The sequence below is a fragment of the Oncorhynchus kisutch genome, linkage group LG18 (genome assembly GCF_002021735.2).
Source record: "Oncorhynchus kisutch isolate 150728-3 linkage group LG18, Okis_V2, whole genome shotgun sequence".
Lineage (NCBI taxonomy): Eukaryota > Metazoa > Chordata > Actinopteri > Salmoniformes > Salmonidae > Oncorhynchus > Oncorhynchus kisutch.
In genome coordinates, this window is record NC_034191.2 from 63887745 (window position 1) to 63906720 (window position 18976).

At 45.8% G+C, this 18976-nt stretch overlaps 1 protein-coding gene across 1 annotated transcript in view; it reads left to right on the forward strand.

Annotated features, from left to right (window-relative positions):
• The window catches only part of dok6 (docking protein 6), an 84176-nt gene that overhangs the window by 41721 nt on the left and 23479 nt on the right, over positions 1 to 18976 (forward strand). The window contains 2 exon segments of the mRNA XM_031796468.1: positions 457 to 594; positions 1288 to 1396. Of these exon segments, the coding sequence (XP_031652328.1) occupies positions 457 to 594; positions 1288 to 1396 (247 nt within the window).

Genomic DNA, 18976 nt, shown 5'->3' on the forward strand with positions numbered 1-18976 from the left:
TCTCTCCCCCTCCCCTCACCTCTCCCCCCCTTCTCCCCCCCACCCTCTCCGTCTCCTCACCCCACTCTCTCTCCCCCCCCCCCCCCTCCCCTCTCTCTCTCTCCTCCCCTCTCTCTCCCCTCCCCATTCTCTCTCCCCCCCTCTCTCTTCTCCTCCCTCTCTCTCCCCTCCCCATTCTCTCTCCCCCCCTCTCTCTCCTCCCCCTCTCTCCCCTCCCCAATTTCTCCCCCCCCCTCTCTCTTCCCCCTCTCTCCCCTCCCCATTCTCTCTCCCCTCCCCACTCTCTCTCCTCCCCTCCCCACTCTCTCTCCCCCCCTCTTTCTCCCCTCCCCCATTCTCTCTCCCCTCGCTCTCTCTCTCCCCCTCCCCACTCTCTCTCCCACCTCCCCACTCGGTCTCCCCTCCCCACTCTCTCTCCCCCCCTCTCTCTCCCCTCCCCACTCTCTCTGTCTCTAGGATGTGTGACACGGGGAGGGTCTGTTTACGTTCCAGACGCGGGAGGGAGAGATAATCTACCAGAGAGTCCACTCAGCCACCCTGTCCATTGCACAGCAACATGAGAGGATGATGGTAGAGATGAAGAAGAGCTCACAGGTAACACACATAGTACACACACACACACACAGACACACATAGTACACACACACGCACACACAGACAGACATAGTACACACACACACACACACACACACAAATTCCCTGTGGATATGGCCTGTGTTTCTTTCCTCTCTCTATGGTCAGTATGCTGTATTTACGTATGGTTTTCTAAGGCTTGATGAGCCCTGGCCATATGGCCATGTTCCTGGACTCCCTCCATATGGGAATACTGCAGAGTATACTGAAATACATGAATTACATGAAGAGGTTGTGGAACACAGTGGACACTTTGGTTATGGGTCATCATACCACAAATAGGACTTTTAGGTTCTAAAGAGATGTACTCGATATAATTGAAAGAGAACAAGGCAGTGACTATAGTTTTAAAACACACGTTTAGCTTTTTTGTGTGTTTTATTTCATATCATGGTATTGATCAAATGTTGTGAATTTGTACTGCATGTCATTTGTCCACAATATGCAGTAGCTACCTGTAATGCCTGTGGCTGTTTTTCCTACTTTGCATTCCCTAGAGGTGACTATACCCAGAGATAACAATTGCATCCCAAATTGCACCCTAATCTCTATCAAAACTAGTAGTCTAAAGTAGTGCACTATATAGACAGTCAGCTGCCATTTGGGATGCAACCCAACACACTGAAAATGATGTTGTTGTTGTCTCTGTTTCAGACCCACTCCAACCAGACAACGTTAACCAAGTCCATTTCTCTGCCTCGCAGTGCCTACTGGCATCACATAATGCGCCAGAACAGCGTGGGAGACATCTACAGCTACCAAGGTACAAACAGCAGAGCTCAGCTAGGCAGCCCAACAGCATTATCTGAACACGCACACGCACGCAGGCACACATTACCAGTAATGCTACCTGCTGGTAATATTGCAAGTAATATTCAATACCCCTGTAGTTCAACAGGACAGTGTAACCATATCAAAATCAGCAACTCTTAATTCAATCAGTGATTTTATGACAACCAGCAAATAAATTAATGGTTGTATGTCTTCCCACAACGGCAAATATTTAAAACACAGCTAATCATGTAGGATTACAATATGACATGTCAGACATACAACATGCTCATCTGCACCATCGAGAGCATCTTGACTGGCTGCATCAGCGCTGGGGATGGCAACTGCTTGGCATCCGACCGCTAGGCCCTATAGAGGGTAGTGGGTATGGCACAGAACATCACTGGGGCCGAGAACATCACTGGGGCTGAAGGACAAAATAAAATAATTGCCACCCAGGCCACAAACTGTTCTTTCTGGTACCGCACGGCAAGCGTTACCAATGCACCAATTCTGGACCTAACAGGTCCCTGAACAGCTTCTAAACCATAAGACCATAAGCCATAAGACTTCTAAGCAAAATGACTAAATAGCTAATCAAATCTCTACTACCCAAACTACCTGCATTGGCCCTTTTTTGCACTAACTTTCTTGCACTTATTCTATGTACACACACCGGACTCTACCCACACACTCACACATACTTACACTGACACCCCAACACACACACACTACATACGCCCACACACACATACCATGCACACACATGCCTACTGACGCCACACACACACACAGTCACACACACACTTTCACACTCACCACATACACTGCTGCTACTGTCTATTATATATCCTGTTGCTTTACCCCTACCTACAGTTGATGTCGGAAGTTTATATCAAATCAAATCAAAGTTTATTTGTCACGTGCGCCGAATACAACAGGTGTAAACCTTACAGTGAAATGCTTACTTACAGGCTCTAACCAATAGTGCAAAAAAAGTATTAGGTGAACAATAGGTAGGTAAAGAAATAAAACAACAGTAAAAATACAGGCTATATACAGTAGCGAGGCTATATACAGTAGCGAGGCTATAAAAGTAACGAGGCTACATACAGACACTGGGTAGTCATGCTGATTGAGGTAGTATGTACATGTAGATATGGTTTAAGTGACTATGCATATATGATGAACAGAGAGTAGCGTAAAAGAGGGGTTGGTGGGTGGTGGGTAGCAGGACGCAATTCCGATAGCCCGGTTAGCCAATGTGCGGGAGCACTGGTTGGTCGGCCCAATTGAGGTAGTATGTACATGAATGTATAGTTAAAGTGACTATGCATATATGATAAACAGAGAGTAGCAGCAGCGTCAAAAAGAGGGGTTTGGGGGGTAGCACACAATGCAAATAGTCCGGGTAGCCATTTGATTACCTGTTCAGGAGTCTTAAAAACTGTTGAGGAGTCTTTTTGTCCTAGACTTGGCACTCCGGTACCGCTTTCCATGCGGTAGTAGTGAGAACAGTCTATGACTGGGGTGGCTGGGGTCTTTGACCATTTTTAGGACCTTCCTCTGACACCGCCTGGTGTAGAGGTCCTGGATGGCAGGCAGCTTAGCCCCAGTGATGTACTGGGCCGTACGCATTACCCTCTGAAGTGCCTTGCGGTCGGAGGCTGAGCAATTGCCGTACCAGGCAGTGATGCAACTGGTCAGGATGCTCTCGATGTTGCAGCTGTAGAACCTTTTGAGGATCTCAGGACCCATGCCAAATCTTTTTTTGGCCAGGTCTCTGACCTCCTCCCTATAGGCTGTCTCGTCGTTGTCGGTGATCAGGCCTACCACTGTTGTGTCGTCTGCAAACTTAATGATGGTTTTGGAGTAGTGCCTGGCCATGTAGTCGTGGGTGAACAGGGAGTACAGGAGAGGAATGAGCACGCACCCCTGGGGAGCTCCAGTGTTGAGGATCAGCGTGGCAGATGTGTTGCTACCTACCCTCACCACCTGGGGGCGGCCCGTCAAGAAGTCCAGGATCCAGTTGCAGAGGGAGGTGTTGAGTCCCAGGATCCTTAGCTTAGTGATGAGCTTTGAGGGTACTATGGTGTTGAACGCTGAGCTGTAGTCAATGAATAGCATTCTCACATAAGTGTTCCTTTTGTACAGGGGTGAAAGGGCAGTGTGGAGTGCAATAGAGATTGCATCATCTGTGGATCTGTTTGGGGGGTATGCAAATTGGAGTGGGTCTAGTGTTTCTGGGATAATGGTGTTGATGTGAGCCATTACCAACCTTTCAAAGCACTTCATGGCTACGGACGTGGGTGCTATGGGTCTGTAGTCATTTAGGCAGGGTGACTTTGTGTTCTTGGGCACAGGGACTATGGTGGTCTGCTTGAAACATGTTGGTATTACAGATTCAATCAGGGACATGTTGAAAATGTCAGTGAAGACACCTGCCAGTTGGTCAGCACATGCCCGGAGCACACGTCCTGGTAATCCGTCTGGCCCCGCAGCCTTGTGTATGTTGACCTGTTTAAAGGTCTTATGTCGGCTATGGAGAGCGTGATCACACAGTCGTCCAGAACAGCTGATGCTCTCATGCATGCCTCAGTGTTGCTTGCCTCGAAACGAGCATAGAAGTGATTTAGCTCGTCTGGTAGGCTCGTGTCACTGGGCAGCTCGTGGCTGTGCTTCCCTTTGTAGTCTGTAATAGTTTGCAAGCCCTGCCACATAAGATGAGTGTCGGAGCCGGTGTAGTATGATTCAATCTTAGCCCTGTATGGATGCTTTGCCTACTTGATGGTTCGTCACAGGGCATAGCAGGATGTCCTGTATGCTTCCGGGTTAGAGTCCCACACCTTGAAAGCGGCAGCTCTACCCTTTAGCCCAGTGCGAATGTTACCTGTAATCTATGGCTTCTGGTTGGAGTATGTACGTACAGTCACTGTGGGGACGACGTCCTCAATGCACTTATTGATAAAGCCAGTGACTGATGTGGTGTACTCCTCAATGCCACCGGAAGAATCCCGGAACATGTCCCAGTCTGTGATTGCAAAACAGTCCTGTAGTTTAGCATCTGTTTCATCTGACCACTTTTTTATAGACCAAGTCACTGGTGCTTCCTACTTTAATTTTTGCTTGTAAGCAGGAATCAGGAGGATAGAGTTGTGGTCAGATTTACCAAATGGAGGGTGAGGGAGAACTTTGTACACATCTCTGTGTGCGGAGTACATTTAATCTTTCCCTCTGGTTGCACCTTTAACATGTTGATAGAAATTTGGTAGAACTGATTTAAGTTTCCCTGCATTAAAGTCTCCGGCCACTAGGAGCGCCGCCTCTGGGTGAGTGGTTTCCTGTTTGCTTATTTCCTTATAGAGCTGACTGGGTGCGGTCTTAGTGCCAGCATCTGTCTGTGGTGGTAAATAAACAGCCATGAAAAGTATAGCTTTTCCAACTTAGGTTGGAGTCAATAAAACTCGTTGTTCAACCACTCCACAAATTTCTTGAACAAACTATAAACAAACTATATTTTTGGCATTCGGTGAGGACATTTACTTTGTGCATGACACAAGTAATTTTTCCAACAATTGTTTACAGACAGATTATTTCACTTATAATTCACTGTATCACAATTCCAGTGGGTCAGAAGTTTACATACACTAAATTGACTGTGCCTTTAAACAGCTTGTAAAATTCCAGAAAATTATGTCATGGCTTTAGAAGCTTCTGTCAGGCTAATTGACATAATTTGAGTCAATTGGAGGTGTACCTGTGGATGTATTTCAAGGCCTACCTTCAAACTCAGTGCCTCTTTGCTTGACATCATGGGAAAATCTAAAGAAATCAGCCAAGACCTCAGAATGTTTTCCCCCAAATGCCTGAAGGTACCACGTTCATCTGTACAAACAATAGTACGCAAGTATAAACACCATGGGACCACGCAGCCATCATACCGCTCAGGAAGGAAACGCATTCTGTCTCCTAGAGATGAACGTGCTTTGGTGCGATAAGTGCAACTCAATCCCAGAATAACAGCAAAGGACCTTGTGAAGATGCTGGAGGAAACAGGTACAAAAGTATCTATATCCACAGTAAAACGAGTCCTATATCGACATAACCTGAAAGGCTGCTCAGCAAGGAAGAAGCCACTGCTCCAAACCAGACTACGGTTTGCAACTGCACATGGGGAAAAAGATCGTACCTTTTGAAGAAATGTCCTCAGGTCTAATGAAACAAAAATAGAAATGTTTGGCTTTTAAGACCATTGTTATGTTTGGAGGAAAAAGGGGGAGGCTTGCAAGCCAAAGAACACCATCCCAACCATGAAACACGGGGGTTGCTTTGCTGCAGGAGGGACTGGTGCACTTCACAAAATAGATGGCATCATGAGGGAGGACAATTATGTGGATATATTGAAGCAACATCTCAAGACATGAGTCAGGAAGTTAAAGCTTGGTCTCAAATGGGTCTTCCAAATGGACAATGACCCCAAGCATTCTTCCAAAGTTGTGGCAAAATGGCTTAAGGACAACAAAGTCAAGGTATTGGAGTGGCAATCACAATGTCCTGACCTCAATCCTATAGAACATTTGTGGGCAGAACAGAAAAAGCATGTGTGAGCAAGGAGACCTACAAACCTGACTCAGTTACACCAGCTCTGTCAGGAGAAATGGGCCAAAATTCACCCAACTTATTGTGGGAAGCTTTTGGAAGGCTACCCGAAACGTTTGACCCAAGTTAAACAATTTAAAGGCAATGCTACCAAATACTAATTTAGTGTATGTAAACTTCTGACCCACTGGGAATGTGATGAAATAAATAAAAGCTGAAATAAATCATTCTCTCAACTATTATTCTGACATTTCACATTCTTAAAAAAAAACATGGTGATCCTAACTGACCTAAGACATGGCTTTTTTACTAGGATTAAATGTCAAGAATTGTGAAAAACTGAGTTAAAATTTATTTGACTAAGGTGTATGTAAACTTCCGACTTCAACTGTATATGTACAGTACATATCTATCACAATGACCTCGTACCCCTGCACATCGACTCGGTACTGGTACTCCCTGTATATAGCCATGTTATTTTCTACTCCCTGTATATAGCCATGTTATTTTCTACTCCCTGTATATAGCCATGTTATTTTCTACTCCCTGTATATAGTCATGTTATTTTCTACTCCCTGTATATAGCCATGTTATTTCTACTCCCTGTATATAGCCATGTTATTTCTACTCCCTGTATATAGCCATGTTATTTTCTACTCCCTGTATATAGTCATGTTATTTTCTACTCCCTGTATATAGCCATGTTATTTTCTACTCCCTGTATATAGCCATGTTATTTTCTACTCCCTGTATATAGCCATGTTATTTTCTACTCCCTGTATATAGCCATGTTATTTTCTACTCCCTGTATATAGTCATGTTATTTTTACTTGTTACTTCTATTTGTTATTCACTGTGTATTTAATACTTGTGTCACTATTTATATTTTTTATTAAATGTTTATCTTATCTTTAACTCTGTATTGTTGGAAAAGTAGCCTTAAGTAAGCATTTCACTATAGGTCTACACCTGTTGGTTACGAAGCACGTGACACATACAATTTGATTTGATTTCAAGCACATTTCTCTCCGCTGTTTTCCTCTTAATCTGCTGTTTTCTTCTCCATTTGGAAAGCCGCAGCACTTATGTTCTCAACCCAGGGCTCTGCTCCTCTTGTCACAACAGGATTGTCTTATGAGACTGCATGTTGTTCCCAACCCAGGGCTCTGCTCCTCTTGTCACAACAGGATTGTCTTATGAGACTGCATGTTGTTCTCAACCCAGGGCTCTGCTCCTCTTGTCACAACAGGATTGTCTTATGAGACTGCATGTTGTTCCCAACCCAGGGCTCTGCTCCTCTTGTCACAACAGGATTGTCTTATGAGACTGCATGTTGTTCCCAACCCAGGGCTCTGCTCCTCTTGTCACAACAGGATTGTCTTATGAGACTGCATGTTGTTCTCAACCCAGGGCTCTGCTCCTCTTGTCACAACAGGATTGTCTTATGAGACTGCATGTTGTTCTCAACCCAGGGCTCTGCTCCTCTTGTCACAACAGGATTGTCTTATGAGACTGCATGTTGTTCTCAACCCAGGGCTCTGCTCCTCTTGTCACAACAGGATTGTCTTATGAGACTGCATGTTGTTCTCAACCCAGGGCTCTGCTCCTCTTGTCACAACAGGATTGTCTTATGAGACTGCATGTTGTTCTCAACCCAGGGCTCTGCTCCACTTGTCACAACAGGATTGTCTTATGAGACTGCATGTTGTTCTCAACCCAGGGCTCTGCTCCTCTTGTCACAACAGGATTGTCTTATGAGACTGCATGTTGTTCTCAACCCAGGGCTCTGCTCCTCTTGTCACAACAGGATTGTCTTATGAGACTGCATGTTGTTCCCAACCCAGGGCTCTGCTCCTCTTGTCACAACAGGATTGTCTTATGAGACTGCATGTTGTTCTCAACCCAGGGCTCTGCTCCTCTTGTCACAACAGGATTGTCTTATGAGACTGCATGTTGTTCCCAACCCAGGGCTCTGCTCCTCTTGTCACAACAGGATTGTCTTATGAGACTGCATGTTGTTCCCAACCCAGGGCTCTGCTCCTCTTGTCACAACAGGATTGTCTTATGAGACTGCATGTTGTTCTCAACCCAGGGCTCTGCTCCTCTTGTCACAACAGGATTGTCTTATGAGACTGCATGTTGTTCCCAACCCAGGGCTCTGCTCCTCTTGTCACAACAGGATTGTCTTATGAGACTGCATGTTGTTCTCAACCCAGGGCTCTGCTCCTCTTGTCACAACAGGATTGTCTTATGAGACTGCATGTTGTTCCCAACCCAGGGCTCTGCTCCTCTTGTCACAACAGGATTGTCTTATGAGACTGCATGTTGTTCTCAACCCAGGGCTCTGCTCCTCTTGTCACAACAGGATTGTCTTATGAGACTGCATGTTGTTCCCAACCCAGGGCTCTGCTCCTCTTGTCACAACAGGATTGTCTTATGAGACTGCATGTTGTTCCCAACCCAGGGCTCTGCTCCTCTTGTCACAACAGGATTGTCTTATGAGACTGCATGTTGTTCTCAACCCAGGGCTCTGCTCCTCTTGTCACAACAGGATTGTCTTATGAGACTGCATGTTGTTCTCAACCCAGGGCTCTGCTCCTCTTGTCACAACAGGATTGTCTTATGAGACTGCATGTTGTTCTCAACCCAGGGCTCTGCTCCTCTTGTCACAACAGGATTGTCTTATGAGACTGCATGTTGTTCTCAACCCAGGGCTCTGCTCCTCTTGTCACAACAGGATTGTCTTATGAGACTGCATGTTGTTCTCAACCCAGGGCTCTGCTCCACTTGTCACAACAGGATTGTCTTATGAGACTGCATGTTGTTCTCAACCCAGGGCTCTGCTCCTCTTGTCACAACAGGATTGTCTTATGAGACTGCATGTTGTTCTCAACCCAGGGCTCTGCTCCTCTTGTCACAACAGGATTGTCTTATGAGACTGCATGTTGTTCCCAACCCAGGGCTCTGCTCCTCTTGTCACAACAGGATTGTCTTATGAGACTGCATGTTGTTCTCAACCCAGGGCTCTGCTCCTCTTGTCACAACAGGATTGTCTTATGAGACTGCATGTTGTTCCCAACCCAGGGCTCTGCTCCTCTTGTCACAACAGGATTGTCTTATGAGACTGCATGTTGTTCCCAACCCAGGGCTCTGCTCCTCTTGTCACAACAGGATTGTCTTATGAGACTGCATGTTGTTCTCAACCCAGGGCTCTGCTCCTCTTGTCACAACAGGATTGTCTTATGAGACTGCATGTTGTTCCCAACCCAGGGCTCTGCTCCTCTTGTCACAACAGGATTGTCTTATGAGACTGCATGTTGTTCTCAACCCAGGGCTCTGCTCCTCTTGTCACAACAGGATTGTCTTATGAGACTGCATGTTGTTCCCAACCCAGGGCTCTGCTCCTCTTGTCACAACAGGATTGTCTTATGAGACTGCATGTTGTTCTCAACCCAGGGCTCTGCTCCTCTTGTCACAACAGGATTGTCTTATGAGACTGCATGTTGTTCCCAACCCAGGGCTCTGCTCCTCTTGTCACAACAGGATTGTCTTATGAGACTGCATGTTGTTCTCAACCCAGGGCTCTGCTCCTCTTGTCACAACAGGATTGTCTTATGAGACTGCATGTTGTTCTCAACCCAGGGCTCTGCTCCTCTTGTCACAACAGGATTGTCTTATGAGACTGCATGTTGTTCTCAACCCAGGGCTCTGCTCCTCTTGTCACAACAGGATTGTCTTATGAGACTGCATGTTGTTCTCAACCCAGGGCTCTGCTCCACTTGTCACAACAGGATTGTCTTATGAGACTGCATGTTGTTCTCAACCCAGGGCTCTGCTCCTCTTGTCACAACAGGATTGTCTTATGAGACTGCATGTTGTTCTCAACCCAGGGCTCTGCTCCTCTTGTCACAACAGGATTGTCTTATGAGACTGCATGTTGTTCCCAACCCAGGGCTCTGCTCCTCTTGTCACAACAGGATTGTCTTATGAGACTGCATGTTGTTCTCAACCCAGGGCTCTGCTCCTCTTGTCACAACAGGATTGTCTTATGAGACTGCATGTTGTTCCCAACCCAGGGCTCTGCTCCTCTTGTCACAACAGGATTGTCTTATGAGACTGCATGTTGTTCTCAACCCAGGGCTCTGCTCCTCTTGTCACAACAGGATTGTCTTATGAGACTGCATGTTGTTCTCAACCCAGGGCTCTGCTCCTCTTGTCACAACAGGATTGTCTTATGAGACTGCATGTTGTTCCCAACCCAGGGCTCTGCTCCTCTTGTCACAACAGGATTGTCTTATGAGACTGCATGTTGTTCTCAACCCAGGGCTCTGCTCCTCTTGTCACAACAGGATTGTCTTATGAGACTGCATGTTGTTCCCAACCCAGGGCTCTGCTCCTCTTGTCACAACAGGATTGTCTTATGAGACTGCATGTTGTTCTCAACCCAGGGCTCTGCTCCTCTTGTCACAACAGGATTGTCTTATGAGACTGCATGTTGTTCCCAACCCAGGGCTCTGCTCCTCTTGTCACAACAGGATTGTCTTATGAGACTGCATGTTGTTCCCAACCCAGGGCTCTGCTCCTCTTGTCACAACAGGATTGTCTTATGAGACTGCATGTTGTTCCCAACCCAGGGCTCTGCTCCTCTTGTCACAACAGGATTGTCTTATGAGACTGCATGTTGTTCTCAACCCAGGGCTCTGCTCCTCTTGTCACAACAGGATTGTCTTATGAGACTGCATGTTGTTCTCAACCCAGGGCTCTGCTCCTCTTGTCACAACAGGATTGTCTTATGAGACTGCATGTTGTTCTCAACCCAGGGCTCTGCTCCTCTTGTCACAACAGGATTGTCTTATGAGACTGCATGTTGTTCTCAACCCAGGGCTCTGCTCCTCTTGTCACAACAGGATTGTCTTATGAGACTGCATGTTGTTCCCAACCCAGGGCTCTGCTCCTCTTGTCACAACAGGATTGTCTTATGAGACTGCATGTTGTTCTCAACCCAGGGCTCTGCTCCTCTTGTCACAACAGGATTGTCTTATGAGACTGCATGTTGTTCCCAACCCAGGGCTCTGCTCCTCTTGTCACAACAGGATTGTCTTATGAGACTGCATGTTGTTCCCAACCCAGGGCTCTGCTCCTCTTGTCACAACAGGATTGTCTTATGAGACTGCATGTTGTTCTCAACCCAGGGCTCTGCTCCTCTTGTCACAACAGGATTGTCTTATGAGACTGCATGTTGTTCCCAACCCAGGGCTCTGCTCCTCTTGTCACAACAGGATTGTCTTATGAGACTGCATGTTGTTCTCAACCCAGGGCTCTGCTCCTCTTGTCACAACAGGATTGTCTTATGAGACTGCATGTTGTTCCCAACCCAGGGCTCTGCTCCTCTTGTCACAACAGGATTGTCTTATGAGACTGCATGTTGTTCTCAACCCAGGGCTCTGCTCCTCTTGTCACAACAGGATTGTCTTATGAGACTGCATGTTGTTCTCAACCCAGGGCTCTGCTCCTCTTGTCACAACAGGATTGTCTTATGAGACTGCATGTTGTTCCCAACCCAGGGCTCTGCTCCTCTTGTCACAACAGGATTGTCTTATGAGACTGCATGTTGTTCCCAACCCAGGGCTCTGCTCCTCTTGTCACAACAGGATTGTCTTATGAGACTGCATGTTGTTCTCAACCCAGGGCTCTGCTCCTCTTGTCACAACAGGATTGTCTTATGAGACTGCATGTTGTTCTCAACCCAGGGCTCTGCTCCTCTTGTCACAACAGGATTGTCTTATGAGACTGCATGTTGTTCTCAACCCAGGGCTCTGCTCCTCTTGTCACAACAGGATTGTCTTATGAGACTGCATGTTGTTCTCAACCCAGGGCTCTGCTCCTCTTGTCACAACAGGATTGTCTTATGAGACTGCATGTTGTTCTCAACCCAGGGCTCTGCTCCACTTGTCACAACAGGATTGTCTTATGAGACTGCATGTTGTTCTCAACCCAGGGCTCTGCTCCTCTTGTCACAACAGGATTGTCTTATGAGACTGCATGTTGTTCTCAACCCAGGGCTCTGCTCCTCTTGTCACAACAGGATTGTCTTATGAGACTGCATGTTGTTCCCAACCCAGGGCTCTGCTCCTCTTGTCACAACAGGATTGTCTTATGAGACTGCATGTTGTTCTCAACCCAGGGCTCTGCTCCTCTTGTCACAACAGGATTGTCTTATGAGACTGCATGTTGTTCCCAACCCAGGGCTCTGCTCCTCTTGTCACAACAGGATTGTCTTATGAGACTGCATGTTGTTCCCAACCCAGGGCTCTGCTCCTCTTGTCACAACAGGATTGTCTTATGAGACTGCATGTTGTTCTCAACCCAGGGCTCTGCTCCTCTTGTCACAACAGGATTGTCTTATGAGACTGCATGTTGTTCTCAACCCAGGGCTCTGCTCCTCTTGTCACAACAGGATTGTCTTATGAGACTGCATGTTGTTCTCAACCCAGGGCTCTGCTCCTCTTGTCACAACAGGATTGTCTTATGAGACTGCATGTTGTTCTCAACCCAGGGCTCTGCTCCTCTTGTCACAACAGGATTGTCTTATGAGACTGCATGTTGTTCTCAACCCAGGGCTCTGCTCCTCTTGTCACAACAGGATTGTCTTATGAGACTGCATGTTGTTCCCAACCCAGGGCTCTGCTCCTCTTGTCACAACAGGATTGTCTTATGAGACTGCATGTTGTTCCCAACCCAGGGCTCTGCTCCTCTTGTCACAACAGGATTGTCTTATGAGACTGCATGTTGTTCCCAACCCAGGGCTCTGCTCCTCTTGTCACAACAGGATTGTCTTATGAGACTGCATGTTGTTCTCAACCCAGGGCTCTGCTCCTCTTGTCACAACAGGATTGTCTTATGAGACTGCATGTTGTTCTCAACCCAGGGCTCTGCTCCTCTTGTCACAACAGGATTGTCTTATGAGACTGCATGTTGTTCTCAACCCAGGGCTCTGCTCCTCTTGTCACAACAGGATTGTCTTATGAGACTGCATGTTGTTCTCAACCCAGGGCTCTGCTCCACTTGTCACAACAGGATTGTCTTATGAGACTGCATGTTGTTCTCAACCCAGGGCTCTGCTCCTCTTGTCACAACAGGATTGTCTTATGAGACTGCATGTTGTTCTCAACCCAGGGCTCTGCTCCTCTTGTCACAACAGGATTGTCTTATGAGACTGCATGTTGTTCTCAACCCAGGGCTCTGCTCCTCTTGTCACAACAGGATTGTCTTATGAGACTGCATGTTGTTCTCAACCCAGGGCTCTGCTCCTCTTGTCACAACAGGATTGTCTTATGAGACTGCATGTTGTTCTCAACCCAGGGCTCTGCTCCTCTTGTCACAACAGGATTGTCTTATGAGACTGCATGTTGTTCCCAACCCAGGGCTCTGCTCCTCTTGTCACAACAGGATTGTCTTATGAGACTGCATGTTGTTCTCAACCCAGGGCTCTGCTCCACTTGTCACAACAGGATTGTCTTATGAGACTGCATGTTGTTCTCAACCCAGGGCTCTGCTCCTCTTGTCACAACAGGATTGTCTTATGAGACTGCATGTTGTTCTCAACCCAGGGCTCTGCTCCTCTTGTCACAACAGGATTGTCTTATGAGACTGCATGTTGTTCCCAACCCAGGGCTCTGCTCCTCTTGTCACAACAGGATTGTCTTATGAGACTGCATGTTGTTCTCAACCCAGGGCTCTGCTCCTCTTGTCACAACAGGATTGTCTTATGAGACTGCATGTTGTTCTCAACCCAGGGCTCTGCTCCTCTTGTCACAACAGGATTGTCTTATGAGACTGCATGTTGTTCCCAACCCAGGGCTCTGCTCCTCTTGTCACAACAGGATTGTCTTATGAGACTGCATGTTGTTCTCAACCCAGGGCTCTGCTCCTCTTGTCACAACAGGATTGTCTTATGAGACTGCATGTTGTTCTCAACCCAGGGCTCTGCTCCTCTTGTCACAACAGGATTGTCTTATGAGACTGCATGTTGTTCTCAACCCAGGGCTCTGCTCCTCTTGTCACAACAGGATTGTCTTATGAGACTGCATGTTGTTCTCAACCCAGGGCTCTGCTCCTCTTGTCACAACAGGATTGTCTTATGAGACTGCATGTTGTTCCCAACCCAGGGCTCTGCTCCTCTTGTCACAACAGGATTGTCTTATGAGACTGCATGATGTTCTCAACCCAGGGCTCTGCTCCTCTTGTCACAACAGGATTGTCTTATGAGACTGCATGTTGTTCTCAACCCAGGGCTCTGCTCCTCTTGTCACAACAGGATTGTCTTATGAGACTGCATGTTGTTCTCAACCCAGGGCTCTGCTCCTCTTGTCACAACAGGATTGTCTTATGAGACTGCATGATGTTCTCAACCCAGGGCTCTGCTCCTCTTGTCACAACAGGATTGTCTTATGAGACTGCATGTTGTTCTCAACCCAGGGCTCTGCTCCTCTTGTCACAACAGGATTGTCTTATGAGACTGCATGTTGTTCTCAACCCAGGGCTCTGCTCCTCTTGTCACAAGAGGATTGTCTTATGAGACTGCATGTTGTTCTCAACCCAGGGCTCTGCTCCTCTTGTCACAACAGGATTGTCTTATGAGACTGCATGTTGTTCCCAACCCAGGGCTCTGCTCCTCTTGTCACAACAGGATTGTCTTATGAGACTGCATGTTGTTCTCAACCCAGGGCTCTGCTCCTCTTGTCACAACAGGATTGTCTCATGAGACTGCATGTTGTTCTCAACCCAGGGCTCTGCTCCTCTTGTCACAACAGGATTGTCTTATGAGACTGCATGTTGTTCTCAACCCAGGGCTCTGCTCCTCTTGTCACAACAGGATTGTCTTATGAGACTGCATGTTGTTCCCAACCCAGGGCTCTGCTCCTCTTGTCACAACAGGATTGCCTTATGAGACTGCATGTTGTTCTCAACCCAGGGCTCTGCTCCTCTTGTCACAACAGGATTGTCTTATGAGACTGCATGTTGTTCTCAACCCAGGGCTCTGCTCCTCTTGTCACAACAGGATTGTCTTATGAGACTGCATGTTGTTCTCAACCCAGGGCTCTGCTCCTCTTGTCACAACAGGATTGTCTTATGAGACTGCATGTTGTTCTCAAGCCAGTGCAAAGTCACCGACAGCAATGCTTTCTATTGCATTCTATGTTGTCTTCTCCTTTCCTAAGACCACATTTTTGCATGAAGGTACTGCAACTTTTTTCTACGGTCAATACGGCCTCGTTCAGTCATGATCGTAGTTTCACAATTCTTCCCGGCAAGTGTTTGCAATGGCTTCAGACATCTCCTCTAGTTCTACAGGGTCTGCCACATGGGATATATCAGACATTCATAGCACGGACTGTGTGAACAGGGAGCGCGCACACACACACATACATACATCTTGTACAGCTAACCTTGTGGGGTTAGCTCCTAAAGTACAGTGCCTTGCGAAAGTATTCAGCCCCCTTGAACTTTGCGACCTTTTTCCACATTTCAGGCTTCAAACATAAAGATATAAAACTGTATTTTTTTGTGAAGAATCAACAACAAGTGGGACACAATCATGAAGTGGAACGACATTTATTGGATATTTCAAACTTTTTTAACAAATCAAAAACTGAAAAATTGGGCGTGCAAAATTATTCAGCCCCCTTAAGTTAATACTTTGTAGCGCCACCTTTTGCTGCGATTACAGCTGTAAGTTGCTTGGGGTATGTCTCTATCAGTTTTGCACATCGAGAGACTGAAATTTTTTCCCATTCCTCCTTGCAAAACAGCTCGAGCTCAGTGAGGTTGGATGGAGAGCATTTGTGAACAGCAGTTTTCAGTTCTTTCCACAGATTCTCGATTGTATTCAGGTCTGGACTTTGACTTGGCCATTCTAACACCTGGATATGTTTATTTTTGAACCATTCCATTGTAGATTTTGCTTTATGTTTTGGATCATTGTCTTGTTGGAAGACAAATCTCCGTCCCAGTCTCAGGTCTTTTGCAGACTCCATCAGGTTTTCTTCCAGAATGGTCCTGTATTTGGCTCCATCCATCTTCCCATCAATTTTAACCATCTTCCCTGTCCCTGCTGAAGAAAAGCAGGCCCAAACCATGATGCTGCCACCACCATGTTTGACAGTGGGGATGGTGTATTCAGGGTGATGAGCTGTGTTGCTTTTACGCCAAACATAACGTTTTGCATTGTTGCCAAAAAGTTCAATTTTGGTTTCATCTGACCAGAGCACCTTCTTCCCCATGTTTGGTGTGTCTCCCAGGTGGCTTGTGGCAAACTTTAAACGACACTTTTTATGGATATCTTTAAGAAATGGCTTTCTTCTTGCCACTCTTCCATAAAGGCCAGATTTGTGCAATATACGACTGATTGTTGTCCTATGGACAGAGTCTCCCACCTCAGCTGTAGATCTCTGCAGTTCATCCAGAGTGATCATGGGCCTCTTGGCTGCATCTCTGATCAGTCTTCTCCTTGTATGAGCTGAAAGTTTAGAGGGACGGCCAGGTCTTGGTAGATTTGCAGTGGTCTGATACTCCTTCCATTTCAATATTATCGCTTGCACAGTGCTCCTTGGGATGTTTAAAGCTTGGGAAATCTTTTTTGTATCCAAATCCGGCTTTAAACTTCTTCACAACAGTATCTCGGACCTGCCTGGTGTGTTCCTTGTTCTTCATGATGCTCTCTGCGCTTTTAACGGACCTCTGAGACTATCACAGTGCAGGTGCATTTATACGGAGACTTGATTACACACAGGTGGATTGTATTTATCATCATTAGTCATTTAGGTCAACATTGGATCATTCAGAGATCCTCACTGAACTTCTGGAGAGAGTTTGCTGCACTGAAAGTAAAGGGGCTGAATAATTTTGCACCCCCAATTTTTCAGTTTTTGATTTGTTAAAAAAGTTTGAAATATCCAATAAATGTCGTTCTACTTCATGATTGTGTCCCACTTGTTGTTGATTCTTCACAAAAAAATACAGTTTTATATCTTTATGTTTGAAGCCTGAAATGTGGCAAAAGGTCGCAAAGTTCAAGGGGGCCGAATACTTTCGCAAGGCACTGTAATTCTAACCCTAACATTAATTCTAACCTTAACCGTAAACCCACTTGGAATAGTGTGTTAAATGGAAACAAAGTTTAAAAACTTTGTTTCCTTTGAACATGCAATATAAATAAAGGCATTTTAATGAATTATATGAAGAGTGCCTTGGTCCTCTTTTCTTTTTGAGGACCAATTTACCCCTTTTACCAAAGAGCACCTTCTTTCTACTCTTGTGTATCATCGCAGCGCTTCCCTTTCTTCCTTTTCCCCCTAGAAATAACATTTGACCTCGTGGGGACAAAAAAATGTCCCCAGTTGGTCAAATTTTTGGTTGTTTACTATTCTTGTGGGGACTTCTGGAATAGTTAAATAGTAGTTAAACACGTCCACACACGTACATGTTTGGCCAAATCGAGAACGAAGATAGTATCACCAATACCAGGTTAGTTGAAAAATCTCTGGCATCGCTTTGTTTAGGCAAACCTGTAGCCCCTAATAATGGATTAAAAAAATCTTTACTTATTTCATATTATGTGCTTTACAATCTGTAGCTAAGACATATGTAATAACCATGTCAAAACACTATGTAGGGTTTCTATACAGTTCAATAGATAAACAGATCTGGGAAATTGAGGAGACACTGGTTAAAGACTTGTTTAAGGCAGACTTGGCTCTTTTGGTTGATGGCAGCCATGTTTTATCCTCACTCAGCAGGTATTACCCCCATACCCCTTACACACCATCTTGAGACTATTTTCTGCCGGGGCGGCAGCGTAGCCTAGTGGTTAGAGTGTTGGACTAGCAACCGGAATGTTGCGAGTTCAAACCCCCGAGCTGATAAGGTACAAATCTGTCGTTCTGCCCCTGAACAGGCAGTTAACCCACTGTTCCCAGGCCGTCATTGAAAATAAGAATGTGTTTTTAAGGTTAAATTTAAAAAAATAAAAAAATGTTGAAACTTTAAATATGGGGCATCTCCTTCCCCAGGCATAGGACCTCAACCTGATCCTGGATGACTCTATACACACAACATGAGATCCCTGAACACACATGCATCTCTATACACACACACATAAATACATGCACACGTTCTGCAATTCATGAATCAGTGGAGATTTAGAGCATTTTGACCTGATTCCCTGGGTCTCACTTTGCCAATGATGAATCAATACTACAATAATGTGATAAAACAGCAAAATAACTGCATTATTATCGATAACGAGGTGAGATACGTAAGATATGACGTATATGGACCAGACTAGCCCCCTGTGTCTCAGTGGGCCCGTAATGATCATACAATATAGCAAGCCTATGATAATACCAGTATTAGTACTATTTTAATACTGTATATTAACTGAGTATGGGCTGATTGGGGTGTACGTGGAGGTGAGAGATGCTAGACAGAACGTGTGGACCAGACTGGCCCCTGTATGTCACTGTACCTGTGATGAATCTATAATAAAAGCTTATGATAAAAAAATCCAGTATAGTAACAGTACAGTGACTATATTAATACTGACTATGGGCTGATTTGGGTGTGGGTGGAGGTGAGAGTGTTAGATTAGCCCCCTATGTGTCACTGTGCCGTGATGAATCTGCAATCAGCATGCTTAATTGGCTGAGTCATGGTCGGGTTGTGTTTAAATACCCATGAGTCCTCTGGAATAATGAAGGAACACTGGTTCTTGTCCCATCCAGCTTTGCTGCTTTGCTATATGTTTATTTATTTATGTTTCTCTCTCATTCAGTTAATCGGAGAACCAGAAATAAATGAGCTGCTTTTTGTGTGTGTGCGAAAGTTTCTGTTTCGATTAGACTTGGGCTGAGATGTTAGAGACTTCTAGGAAAGTTTTGGTTTGCTTGCAAATGAAATGAGTACAGGCAAGGTA